At 38.3% G+C, this 13,563-nt stretch overlaps 3 protein-coding genes across 4 annotated transcripts; all 3 read right to left on the bottom strand.

The window, feature by feature from the left end:
- Positions 1-332: 332 nt before the first annotated feature.
- Positions 333-2,769, bottom strand: LOC122407409 (uncharacterized). Its single transcript, XM_043413579.1, has 5 exons — positions 1,861-2,769; positions 1,227-1,498; positions 1,030-1,113; positions 820-915; positions 333-689 (listed from the first exon to the last, which is right to left on the bottom strand). The coding sequence occupies exons 1-5, from the start codon at positions 2,441-2,443 to the stop codon at positions 639-641; spliced, it is 1,086 nt and encodes a 361-aa protein (XP_043269514.1). The 5' UTR covers positions 2,444-2,769; the 3' UTR covers positions 333-638.
- Positions 2,770-3,217: 448 nt separating this feature from the next.
- LOC122407404 (uncharacterized) lies at positions 3,218-13,291 on the bottom strand. 2 transcript variants are annotated; one of them, XM_043413572.1, is made up of 8 exons: positions 13,103-13,291; positions 6,387-6,683; positions 5,409-6,185; positions 4,925-5,153; positions 4,639-4,862; positions 4,168-4,413; positions 3,665-4,071; positions 3,218-3,524 (listed from the first exon to the last, which is right to left on the bottom strand). In XM_043413572.1, the coding sequence occupies exons 2-8, from the start codon at positions 6,594-6,596 to the stop codon at positions 3,419-3,421; spliced, it is 2,199 nt and encodes a 732-aa protein (XP_043269507.1). In that variant the 5' UTR covers positions 6,597-6,683; positions 13,103-13,291; the 3' UTR covers positions 3,218-3,418. The 2 variants fall into 2 exon arrangements, with proteins under 2 accessions (XP_043269507.1, XP_043269506.1); XM_043413571.1 differs by lacking the exon at positions 13,103-13,291 and adding an exon at positions 7,002-7,408.
- LOC122407945 (uncharacterized) lies at positions 7,931-11,427 on the bottom strand. The gene is made up of 5 exons (XM_043414435.1): positions 11,276-11,427; positions 10,611-11,099; positions 10,070-10,562; positions 8,807-9,980; positions 7,931-8,641 (listed from the first exon to the last, which is right to left on the bottom strand). Exons 1-5 carry the CDS (start codon positions 11,425-11,427, stop codon positions 7,944-7,946), a joined length of 3,006 nt encoding a protein of 1,001 aa, XP_043270370.1. The 3' UTR covers positions 7,931-7,943.
- Positions 13,292-13,563: the final 272 nt, after the last annotated feature.

Below are 13,563 nucleotides of genomic sequence, written 5' to 3'. Positions count from 1 at the left end.
TTCATGTTTTATTTTCTAGATTGTTCGAGAGAGTACAAGAGGCACATAAAATCAGATTCAGATTTACATATTGAAACGTGTAAATGATAACTAATAAGCGACGTACGGTGTTTTCCCATCGATTTCACCCTCCAACGATGATAACACCGAGGAATATTTCAAATATGCAGCGCAATCCCACTGACTCTCCATTTTCTACCCCATTATCATTCGCTCACAGAAAAAAAAAAATTCTACAACGTGATAGCGAGTGCAAGCGCTTGTATATGTACACGTGCAGCTTGAAATGGCCGCTTGACACAATGTCAGAGGTGATGAAGCACGGTGCTTCGAAAGGATATTATCTTTGCGACGTGCTACATTTTGACTCGATCCTTTATAGATAAATAAGAGGAGCATTTAATATTTCTCATGTTAATATTAATCTTCGTGGATCTATTTTCGAAAATTTCTCGTTTCTATTTCCCCCCCAGTGAAACAAGTTAATTCATTATTATTCATGAGAAAGTCAAATTGCAGGCAACGAAGAAAAAGCGAAAAAGGAAGAAATTTCGCATAATAGCCTCGATGAAAGTATCAATTATATAATCAACATCGCAATTGTCTGTTGAAAGTTGGTATGAAACAACGCATGCCACTCATCCCGGTGATTTCAGGATAACGAGATAGGTCGTCATCGTTCCAGCGATCTGAAAAAATCGATGAATAATTTCTTCATTTGGCTTCGCGTCAGTTCAACCCTTTTAACGTTTCTTTTAAAAATGTTTGATCGTTCCAAGAATCGTGATTATTTTTGAGCGATAAAACGATTTGCCTCACCGTTTGTAACAGTGGCAGATCCACCTGTAACAAACCGGATGCTGCAGAAAAGTTCAAACGATGATAAAGAAAGTAGAGTCCGATCTGCATGCTTTCCTGCGTCAGAGAAAAGTCGATCGATGACGATTGCATTGACGCGTTGATATTCATGACTGCGCAGAATGCTCGATAATTATTGTTATTTCGTCATCATCGCGTATTATTACGTACTTCTATTTCGGAATTGGAGGTTGCACGATGTCTTTGAAAAATATTTGAGTCCGGAGAGAAGGCGACAGACCCGACTTTGTTAGCCTGAAATTCGTTCGATTCGTTTAGAGCGAGAATTCAGAATTCCATTATTGAGTGTTGACAAGTTGTCAAAAGTGCAAACCCTTTCGATGAAATGAACTTGGGTGCGTCGTTACCTCGGCAGCTGTCAGGTGACACACGCCGGCGAGAGCCGTGAGTAAAAAAATAAAAATCGCTGCCAATCCGCTCTCACGACACATTTTCGCTACTTCGAAGTAATGCTCGGTGTCAAAAATCACGTAAATCCGGGATATTATGTTGAAAGTCAGTCCGATGATCCACAACAAAAGTTGAATGCTGTATAACGAGTTGAGTTCTCGAGCAGCAGCCACGAGAACGTTGTGGAGAAACCACGCATCGCGCAACGTCAGTTGTCCCCTTTGCCAGCCTCCTCGGTTCGAACCGGATATGTACAGACGTTTCATTGCAATCGTAGAAAAGCAAAATGTAAATTAAAATTCCTTACAATTAATTGCATCTGTACCATCATTATTTAACTGAGTTTACAAAGGTCCTTTTTGCCTTGGAAATGTATCAACTTTTGCTACGGAATATTTCCCTTGGAAATGCAAATGAAAACAAACAAAAAATAATATGCGGAATGAAAATATAAGTGAAAAATATTCCTCGTTGGAAACGTGATTCTCGCTATGTGAGGAGTCTTGAAGCGAACTCGTTTAATAAATGATTTTTGAAAAAACACGAAATTTGATTTGAATAACGAATAATTTATCAAATTATTTGAACTACCTGATTGTTCGGTCCACGAGCCAGCTTTGATGAGGAAGTTGAGATGTCGAAATCGATAAAGAAGAGAAGCGACGATGGCAGAGAATTTAAGAATGCTGGACGTCGTTGCGGTGTAAACAACGAAATAAATAACAGCACTTTCGAAAGGTTCGTCGTCTTCGTAGATGTAAGTTAACCATCCAAGATAAATAAAATAAACGACGGTAGCAACGAGACCGATCCAGCAACGTATGATGAGCGTCTTCGGTGTTCTCTTCAGTTTTACAGCTTGATCGTAACGTTGCATGAAAATGAGCGAAGCCTGCAGTTTCCCGTGGCTCAATATGCATATGAGAATGTCAACGGACACTAAAAATGCAGCGAACGCGGTTCGAAACACCGTCAGAAATCGCAATTTTATGTCTGGGCCCATGAAACCAGTGTAACGCAAATAAACCAGATAAATGTTGACTAATATGCAAAAAGTCGAGTGCGCTATCCAGATCCGCGATAAATTAACGTCAATTCCACTCACGGAATATGGAGCGAGACCAAACATTTTTGAAAACGTGAGAAACGGCTTCAGGTCTTCGTACAGTGACATTTCTATAAAAATTCGAGTCAATTTGATAAAAAATACATTTCGTTATTGAATATTAACGAACCCTTATTTTTCAGCATCGACTATTTTCTCTCCCATTATATCGCTTACACGTGTTTTGCGAATTTACGAGATTAACACTGTTGAAACGTTGCATCGCTGCTGGTGCCTGTGCTTATCGAACTGTACGTCGTACGTGCTACAATTGTTCAGTATCGAAGAACCTCTTCATCGACGAGTTTATATTCGAATGACTATTTCAGCAGCCAACTTGACTCGGAGTGACAGAACCAATCTTTCCAATTGATCAAAGTGTTCGATGCGCTTTCCTCGAGCATTATCGTTACCCCTCACCCCCTGGAGGTTTTGCGTCGATAAAATATATTAATAAGAAAACTGGAAAAAAAGCTCGTTGGTGGAAATTTATTCTGTAATTGTAAGAGAATAGGAAATCGATCAATCGCATTGGCAATTTTTTAATTCCATCGAAAAATAATTAGATCATCGATTATTGTGGTGAGTGTTTCTCAGTTTCTCAAATTCTATTTTCATACAATTACGTGAAAATTAAGCTTCGTTCATTCGCTTATGGGAACACTGGAATTTCGATGGAATTTCGATTTTTTTTTCACATCACCCGGAATTCACGCTCGCATACTTGAAACAAAATGCAATAACATTGCTTCGTCCAACACCGTGTTCGTATTGACCGTTTGAATGTGCGTTGGAAATGTAAAAAAAAAAATAACAGAATTATAAAATAATTTCCTGTACAGATGGTGAAGAAATGTTCAGTCTTTTTATTTGCAGTGTAAATTAATTCGTAATATGTAAAGCTTTCAGAAATTTGTACGCTATCGTCACAGGTATGGACAATCTTTGGTAGAAAATAATAAGAAAGAAAATGAGTGAACGTGACACACAAGTCCTAGGATAAAACGTGAACTGTAAAAAAATCGTAGTTTTCCAAAACGTTCCTCAAAATTCTTTGAATTCCAACTCGAATAGCTTCTGTATAACGTCGCACATTTCGAATTCCTTCGATACGTCGACTATCAATTCGTCGACCAATTTGTCAGCTATCCTGAAAATGTATATGATCCCAGTTATGCTTAGGAATTTTAAACAAGTCGAAAAAAAGGTCTAATATCATGAAAAGTATCATGGAAATCAAAATAAATTAGGAAAAAAATGCAAATTTTATGGAAGATGAATGACATTTACCAAGAGACAACGTCCCACGGTTTGTTTTGACTTTTGTTCGTGTACATTGGATTCGTCTGTGACCAATCTCGATAAGCTTCTCTATATTTCGAGAGGCTTAAAAGCGAGGATTCGTCGACTTTCAAAACTCGATCATTTTCGTCGCGTAAATTCCGCTTTTCCGGTTCAGAGCTTTTCTCTTCTTGCAGCGGTAAACAAATTAATTGTACGTTCGCTTTTCTCGTCGAGTTCTGTAAATTCCGCGACATTTCAGGCGTATCTCGAGTCGTCGAGAAACTCGCCGGTGACTTCGTTGCAACGTCTTTCGATGGAATTTCCGAGTTTTGCGAAGAACGATAGTGTTTCAAAAACTCTGTTAGTATTTGCATCGAATCCGACGAAGCTGGACGAATTTCAACATTTTGATTCTGGATGAAAAAGTCGAACAACAGTTACGCAAATAAAGAAAGGAAATATTTCAACTGATTCGCTCGTAATTATCGTCAAGTGTTGAAATTTCTCACCTGATTTCTGACAAGATTCATGAGATCCGCGATAACCGGCACCAAAGTAGACAATTGCTCAGCCGACATCGGTTCCGATTTTTTTTCTAGTTCATTATTACTTCCTACGATTTCATTAACCGCCCCACTTGACTCTCTTCGGTCTTTTAGCGCTGAAACTTGTGGCGGATACTCCTTCAGCATCGAAAATCCTTTATGAGTCGATCTGGTAGATGGAGAATTTCTCGATATCGCGACGCTGCTTCCCTGAAGAAAAAGAAGTTAAATAATTGACAACAATATTCAATATTACACCTGCAAAAACCGATCAACATTCGAATTTTTAACAATTCTCGTTTATAATTCATAAGTAGCACCATATTTTTAACAAATAAACAACAATTGATCATATTTCTATTCCTATGGGAGTTCATATCGAAGCGAACGTTGAAATTTGAAAAGAAAAAAAAACAAAAAAGTTTCGAAACTTACAGCCTCCGAATCGGTTGGTAAAATCGACATCATCGTGCTAATTTCATCTTCTTTAAGAGGTAACCGAATTTTTGGCCTTGTACATTTAAGAATGTCTCTAGGAATTTCTTCTGAAATCCGATTATTCGTCGGACTGGAAATTGCTTGTTCCGGTGTTGTTAGGTGATATCGCTGAGGAGTTGTATCGATCTCCGAGAGCCTCTTGTCTCTCGTGCAACTCCTAACTGTAGAAAAAAAAACAGAATTTGAATGATGTTAATAAAAATTTAATCAGTTTATTTTTTACCCTGTTTCCGATGACGAACGTTTTTTCCTTTTTCCAATCTCCCGTTCGACTTGTACATGCTCAAACGCGCCTCCAAATCTTTGCAATTATCGGTTTTCTCTCTCGACTTGTTACGAAATCTTTCGACCGGCGTCGATTGGACCGTTCGATTAAAAATTTGAGACTCGTTATCCGAACTCAGTCGCAACTTCGAGAGAATCGTTGCACAACGATTTTCAGTGTCGTTTCCCTGGGAAAGCATCCAAAAAAATCTACATCATTCCTCAAATCGTTGTTTATCAGTTTATACCCCAAGTTTCACCAGGTTTTTCATAATAATACTTAAAAAGGTATTTGCAATGTCAGAAAAAAAAACTGATTCAAACGAAATAGTCGATCGAAAATGCAATTTGTATCATTCAAACATGGAGGAATGTGAAAATTCAACGAAAGAGATAAATTTCGGGAAATCATGGATAAAATAACGATAAATCGAGAATTTTACCAAAGGTGGAGGTCCAATATCACCGCGTTCGAAGAAATCTCTGGTCAGATTAATTTTTTGGCAGATAAAGTTGAGCTGAATAACGATTTGAAGAATTTCTTTGATTTTGCCAGGTTGTCCTTTGATGACGGAGGTAGGAATGTGTTTGCAATAAGCAGTTAATGCTTGAAGGAGGAGTTGATGAGCAGAAATTAATTTAAGTTCGATGGCTTGAAGATGCAACGAACATCCGTGCCGAGAAGGTTTAAATCGTGCTTCGGGTGAGACGGCTCTCAAATGTCGATTAATATCGTCGATCTGTCGGCCGAGATCGTAGAGATAATTACGTGAAAACCTAATTGCAAATTCCTGGACTCGCTGCTGTCGTCGACTCAAATCACGATCACCGTCCGGAAGTGGAATATTTTTCAAACGAAAATCAATTTCATCTAACAAATTTGATATTTTTTTCTGCACAGCCAATATTTTATGCGCTATCGTTGGATGAATTCGGAGCTCGTAATTTTTCTTCTCTCTTTCGCTCTCGAAATCACGATTTCGGTCCTTGCGATAATTCCCGTTCGTGCGTTTCGTCAAAATACAGAATTCATCCCCTGAATCACTTCTCGCTCTCAATGTGCCTTCTGACTGTGATTTCTTCGATCTCACACTATATTCCAACCTCGACACTGGCGATCTTTCCAACGTTGAACCACTGTCGTTCTCCTCATCCTCATCCGGGATTTGCGAGCCAAAAATTTTTCTGGTTCTTCCATCTCTCAATATATCTTCTGTCTTCTGAATAAGCAGCAAAAACATACTATTAAAAATATGGTTAAAGATAAGGAGATGTGTCAAATTTGTTAAAACACTGAAAATCCTAAGTTTGAAAGAACTCCAATTTCATAGAGATTAACTCAGCGACGCACACTTAACTAATATTCTCAAATAGAAAATCTAATTGAAGTATTTGAAATAATTTTGAAGTTGCTTCTCTACCTTTGGTTCCTGAATTAGTATTTCGTTGACAGAATGACGTTTAGAATCTCTATTTGTTCTTTCCGGCAATGCATCTTCCTCCAATCTTCTCAATTCTTGATCAATCTCTTCGCTATTGTTCCTCAAAAATCGTTTAACGTCCGAAACACCCGGAATCCCAAAGTTCCCAATGTTGTACGCCGGCGTACTGGAATGTTGTTGAGTGACCATAGATGCCCACAAATCATCTTCCCTCCTCCGCACTCTTGTTTTTTTAACATCTTTTATTATATGCTTAAACTGCGTTGTCGACACATACTGAAACAATACCAAAATACCAAAAAAATGTTATTTTCTCATATTATTACTGAATTTATGAGATATTTTTGATAAATAAATTTATAATAAAAACATAATAGCAATCATGTCAAGTTGAATCTATCGTTCTGTATTTTTTTTTAAACATATTCAAAACACATTATATGTGAATAACACATTTACAATTTTGCCGAAATGAACAGAATTTTTCATCAGAATAAATTGAAATACCGAGTTGTGTACAATACGAATTCAAAAACGCAAAGAAAAGAGACGAACTGAAAAGAAAAAAATTCAAAACATTGACACGTCATATACCTTGAATTGGAACGTATCATCAGAATGGTCGTTGAAGCGAAATACGTTTTGCCTATCCTTGTTGTTCAAAAAATCTAATTGCATGGGCTCCACTAAATACGACATATTTTGTACTTGTTTATGACGGTTAATAAGGAGGAGATGAGTTTTTGGGGATAGGTCGTCTGGTCTTCTCTTTCGATAGCTCTTTCCCGTTATGTAAATGTTTTTATCACAAACGACATTTTATTTATTTTTATGAAGGACGAAACCATCAAAACAGAAATCTTCGGTTGTATGTGTACTGTTTGAGAGAGAGGAAAAAACCGTATTTAATCAGGAAAATGGCAATTCTTTTCGACAAAATGCTCCCCCCTCCCAGCACCTGTCAAATTCGCAACAAGGAACATGTGTTACAAATGCTTGTCTCCGTTGCTTGGTTACGACGGTTACGACGACGGACTAAAACGAATCCCCCACCCCCAGCTCCTACGATTTCCACCGGTATTACATCTTTCGAAACTTTCCTAATAATCTATTCATTTATTTGAAAATAATCCATTTATTTTTCAAGGAAAATATATAAAATAGACGAAAATAAAATGTAATAAAGACGGATGAGATGTGGCAAAAAATGGTAAAAACTATCGTTTGTCGATACCAAAAAAATTATCGCACTCGATTACGGGGATCGCACTTATCGACTGACAATATACGATGTTGTTCCAATGCTTCTTCGACATTATTAATAGTTTCAAGGAAATTGCTTTCGATTTTCAAAGTTGTTTCATCGCGAAGTATTTTATAAAGTCTTTTCAAAGAAGTTTTCATCATAATAAGCGCAGATTCCATACTAGATGAGACACAAATCAACATCGCTGAATTTTTTAAGGTTGCTTCGTGCAGAAGGAAATGGCCGCCTTCTCTGGTCACGTGATTCCATTTTATCTACAAAATGGTGGATTAGTCGATAAAATTCATCAGTTGGAGAACAATTTTAATATCTTGAATTTCAGAAGTCTTCCAATTTACCCCGGATTCTTTACTCAAAGCACGAAGATTTTTCCAGTTATGAGAGGATAATTCAGAATGGTAAAGATGGGGAATTACGACGGCGTAGCGTCCAGTTGTTTCGGTAAAACTGGAGATGGCTCTACCGTAGGGTACGCTTATGGAAGATCTTTGTGACCGTGAATCCGGGAGTAATCCGACATCGGCTTCGAATTTATTATTAATAGGATCGTAGGAACCGTTGATGGCAAATTTCAACCAATCGACGTAATGTTGAACATAATCGTAGCAGGGGTCAATCCCGACAACGAGACAAACAATTTTATCGTCTTGTTTGCGACGGAAACAGTAGAGGTTGATGCACAAGTGGCCGAAATAACCATCTTTTTGAAGAGATTCACTTATAAGCTGAACGCTCACTTCGATGTCGGAGTTGTCTACAAAAGTCTGTGGCATCGTGTAACCCACTGTCGAAAATCTTGATTTTCTGACTGCATCACATTTGTGAATCAGGCGTGATAACGAAAACAACGGTAACGTGATTTTGTTCAGTAAAAAAAAAAATAGCAAAATTCTTGAAAGAGAAAAGTCCTTGGCCACTTTTCTGTCCAGTTCATCGTTATTCAAATATTTGTAGAATAATATGCCAGCTATGCGTGCCCACCCTCCCAGAACAGTTCTTCTCAGTATTCCGCATTATAGTTTAGATTAATATCTGAACGACGATGCATTGGATGAAGAAATATCCAACAGATGTTAATGTACAGGAATTTTAACAGAATTCAACAAAATATGAAACAGAATCAGAAAAGTACCAGAATAAATGGTCTCCGCTGTTCCAGTCCATTCCGGGGTATGTCCTGTAGCATTGCCAGGTAAGAAAAGAGTGACGCTTATGTACTTGGAATGCTTTTCGTTTGGAACAGCCTGAAGCAGACAGCCATACTTGACCATTTGAGAGTAAAAATTTTCCCAGGATCCATAACATGTGGAGAATCTTGTAACTGTCGACACGATCTCAGACAAATGATCGGACAACCCTTTCAGAAAATTCATTTTAGTTTTTATGTTAGTGTTCCACTGATCACCATATTTTTCTCGCTGTTTACGTAAAATTGGCATGAAAGGAACACTGATATGATTGATGAGAAAGACTCCGGTGTGCAGGTTGCTCATGCCGACATTCACCTTGAACAACCACATACAAATCTCTGTATTAGAACATATCTGTTCAGCAAGACTGTTGCACAAAGTTTTGTAATCCTTGATGTCATTAATGAACGGCGGTTGTTCGAGTTTCAGTCTGTCAATCATAACACTGATCGCTGATTTGTTGAGTAAGTTGCTCTGCATCTCGACATCTGGAGCAAGAAGGGGGACTCCCAAGTTACCGGCTACGCGAACATCGCATTCGTCCAGGATCCAAGGTAAGCAGAAGGCTCGTTTGTTGACAAGATACTTGCGGATCTCGACTAGGGTATCTTCCGAAGCATGAAGAGTCCTTGAAACATTAAAAGAATAATCTGCGAAGGTTTGGGCTTGGGAAAGGCCCAAAAAAGTCACTCTATTGTGGGCATCTTCGTGGGGCAGAACAGACTCGATCGTGTCATTATACATTTCCATCAAATCTTCGGTTGCATCTATTGGGAGTACGTAGATGACATGAGCAAATTGATTTTTTATAGCGGAAAACTTGAGTCCCATGGTGTTTTGATAGTTGGCAAAATCTATGCTGCTCCCAAAGGTTCTTCTGACATCCAATGGGAAACCCAGCGATGGGAGATGGATTACCACGTGTTTGTCGTTGATTATGGACTCGTATTCGGTACTCAATTTCAAGCTTAACTGACGGGTCGTGTCCAGAGTCGTCAACATGTTTCGAAGATAACGCTCATGCATCTGACGTTTCTTTTTCACTACAATCCATGCCACCCAGATTATACTTGCTGCTATATATTTGCACTTTGTGTCGTAGATGCACTTGCGGACCTGTTCGTTGGACAAGGCGCATCAAGTGTCGGTGGATTTGTTGCAGCTTTTTCCTTCTCAAAGCTCTAGTCCATTAGAATTGTACCAACCCAAAATCCACGCCAGCAACTCTGCATTATGGTTGCTGCAACATCCTTCCCGTTGATGGCTCTGAGCTGTTTCCTCGGATCTCGAAGCCATCGAACTTCCGATGTTCTATGCGTCAATGGAATCAAAGTCTTACGCGTCAGCCAGCAACTTGCCCCATTCTCCGGCAATTTCACGATGAAATCGAAAGTTTTCGTGGGGGAAAGATGGATTATCATGATTTTGTATTTTTTTAAAACGGCTTTTATTTGTGGACAAACAACGAGATACCATTTTGATCTCAACTGTTGACCGAACATGTCGAGTAGTTTCAGCCAATTGTCTGAGGTATTGAACTCGCCATCGACGAATTTTAAATAGTCGATTTTCGCCAACTCTGCATTGACCGATGGCAAAAAGTAAGAATCTGTTTTTTTAACCGTTTCGATGAATTCTCTCTTTGTTGCAGCGCCTATGCTCACTCTTCGAACATCGTCCGTTATATTGTCCTGGTTTCTGATTGGCCAAAAACGTAGCACGTGATTCCACGCTCTCACTAATCAATTAAACAATAACGTTCTCGGAGAAAATGTGAAATGTTCGTACCTCGGTTCCTCGCTGCGGCTACGAGGAATCGCAAACATTTTTGTTCTAAGAATCATAATGTCCTGCTTAAACTTGTCATCGCTATCGTCAAACTCCGAGGGCATTAATTTCTTTGGCCCATAAATGATGTTCTGGGTATGATCGAAGAATGACGGTGAAGCGTTCGCCCAATCACGAATAAATTGGCCGTTCGTTGTTGATCCTCGATCGGTGTCAACACGGTCGAAGAATTGTTGTTCGTTGAGGTAAGCTTTTTTAACGGCTGCCAACGAAGTGTGGAACGGTGGCTGAAGTCTTTGCAGAATTTCTGAAGAAATGTCAGCGGGTATTTTCACGCGATATTTCTGACAAATTTCCTCCAATGCCACGAGGTCGGATCGAATGTGATCGTAAAAATTCAAAGTTACTCCAAGAGCACGGGCCTTCCCCGGATTCTCTTGGCTCTCGCTGTACCGACAAAGTTCGCGTTAGCACAGCAGCAGGAAAAACGAAGCCGCTCGGTCGGTAACAAAAATTGAATAATGCAATTTCATTCATCGCGCGATGAGAGAATCAACCAAAAGTTCAATTCCTTTTACCGACGGAGAACTTGTCGATATTTTTATATAATTTTGAAAAACCACCTGATCGAATCAGCGATAAATTTTCGTTGCTCTTTGACAAGATTTCTCAAAGCTTGACAATTATGCTCAACCGTAACGAGACTTTGACGCATCAATTCATTCGTTTGTTCGAATGGATCTTGAATTTCTACATCACCATTAAAACGATCCATTTTCGAAATAATTTCTTTCCTTACAGTGAAAACTCTTTTTTTCGAATGATAAAAATAAATAGTTCCGCAAATTTCGATCTCATCTCCCGATGCTTTTAATAGAACTTGACACTGTCTCAAGGTTATGATTCGCTCTCGAGATATTCTCATGTTCTAAAAAAAATTCGAACGCTGTAAAAACACAATCGATTGTATCGCGAACGACAGTTCAATCAGATAGAAAAAGTGTCAAGTGAATTTTTTCATTGAAAACCATTTGATCAGTCAGCTATAAATAATAAAAAATGTAAATATGCGTAACGTGAAATTTTTTTCATTTTTCAAATTAGTCTGGCGTTATGACGGGATCTCGATGTTTTACGTTTGTTGAATAAACAAAAACATCTTTGGCGGCCACGATAGACGTGGGCAGATTACAAGGTCAACCTATTCTCGAACTGTTTATCGTGAATTTGTAAAATAACTTTGTCAAATATCTTTTGCAAATAAAAAATGTTTCAAATTGATCTGAGTTCTTTTCGATTCACTGCCACTGAATTCATCGTCATTCAAGATCATAATCGATATAAATAATAAATCCCGCAACTCTAAAACAACGATATATTCGATTTTAAGAAATCATAAAAATCTTCTATTTATTCAGATAAATGAACAAAGTTGTTGCTACTAATCTTTCGGAGTTGATTAATATTAAATGATTTTACTGAAAATATTGCTCAATCGAAAAAGAAAAATCCGACTAAATTAAGTCTTGAAGAAATTGAAATTTTTTTCAATATTTATATAATTAATACCTCTTTTTAAAAATCCCTAAAAAGAATTCTGCGGGTTATAACCGATGGGTCGACTTGGCGGGTCTTTTTCTACTAGTAAGCAAACAAAAATCGTAATGTGTCCGTTTTCGTTCAATATTTTTAATTTTTCACTAGCTCATTTGGTGTGTTTTTACCCTCACTGTTGGCTAACCCTCGCCCTGTCTCTTTCCTTCTTCTTTCGTCTTTATTGACTATATGTTGGCTGTCTTCCCTCTTTGGGGAATGTGTCATGTGTCATGTTCTCTCTCTCTCTCTCTCTCTCTCTCTCTCTCTCTCTCTCTCTATTTACATGGTTACGCGCGCTCTCAGTCAGACTTGGCCCCGAAAAGCGGGAGACCACTCACTTCGCCGCGCTTGAACTTCGTAGCGAGAATGGTGGGGAGCCGGGAGAGCTATGTTCAGTCATTTCCAGGGATAGCGGCGAGGATGGGGAGAGGAGAGCTAATAAGCGGCGAAATCGCGACTCGCGGGGAGCGCGTTGACATGCATTGGTTAAATTCAACGAAAATGATGAAACTGAGTACGGAACAGAGTGTGTTAAAACTTTAAGAACTCTAAATTAAAATAGCCCTGAACATTTTATTGAATTAATTAATTTTACGGCTTCATCAATTTATAAATGAATAAATGATACAATAAAGTAAATAATACGTTCCAAAATTATTTAGTATATGGTTTTACTTAATAAATTTACACAATTTCCACTAGAAAAATGTCGGAAATTCAAAATCAGTCGGTTCAGTTCCCGAAGGTTACCGAATGAGTTTTTTCTCATGATATATTGTTGAAAATACCACTATATATAGGAATATCTCACCTTTTTTTGTTCTTTTCATATTAAATTTTTGTTTAAGTATTACCTGTTGTTGATAACAAAAAGCTTCATCACAGACATCGAAGATGGCGGTTCCATAACACTTGCATATTCGTATAATTGATCGTCGTGTGCGCACTTCGTTTACGAATATTTACAAATGATGATTCGTATAATTGAATGATAATTATCGTTATACTAAAAACCACGATACTCACGATACGTTATATTTTTTTATATTTTCATTTTCATTACAATTCCGCGAACGTTCCACACTCAACCGGCCCAAAGTTTGGCTCACGAGGAAACTTTTCAGATTTGGGAGTCACGAGACTCTTCCAGACACTCACACAACTGTCTCTTTGCGCCTGACCCACAGTATAGTATGTAGTATAGTAGCAGTAGAGATCGAAACACGCAGTCCCAAGTCCTACGAGGCCGCAGAGTCGCAGAGTTAAGACCGTTGCCAGAGGTCGTGGATCGATTTTTTTGTTTTTTTTCGGTCAT

The sequence above is a fragment of the Venturia canescens genome, chromosome 3 (genome assembly GCF_019457755.1).
Source record: "Venturia canescens isolate UGA chromosome 3, ASM1945775v1, whole genome shotgun sequence".
In the NCBI taxonomy this organism is placed as follows: Eukaryota; Metazoa; Arthropoda; class Insecta; order Hymenoptera; family Ichneumonidae; genus Venturia; species Venturia canescens.
The sequence above is the reverse complement of the archived record's forward strand: the minus strand, read 5'-3'. Positions and strand labels throughout refer to the sequence as shown.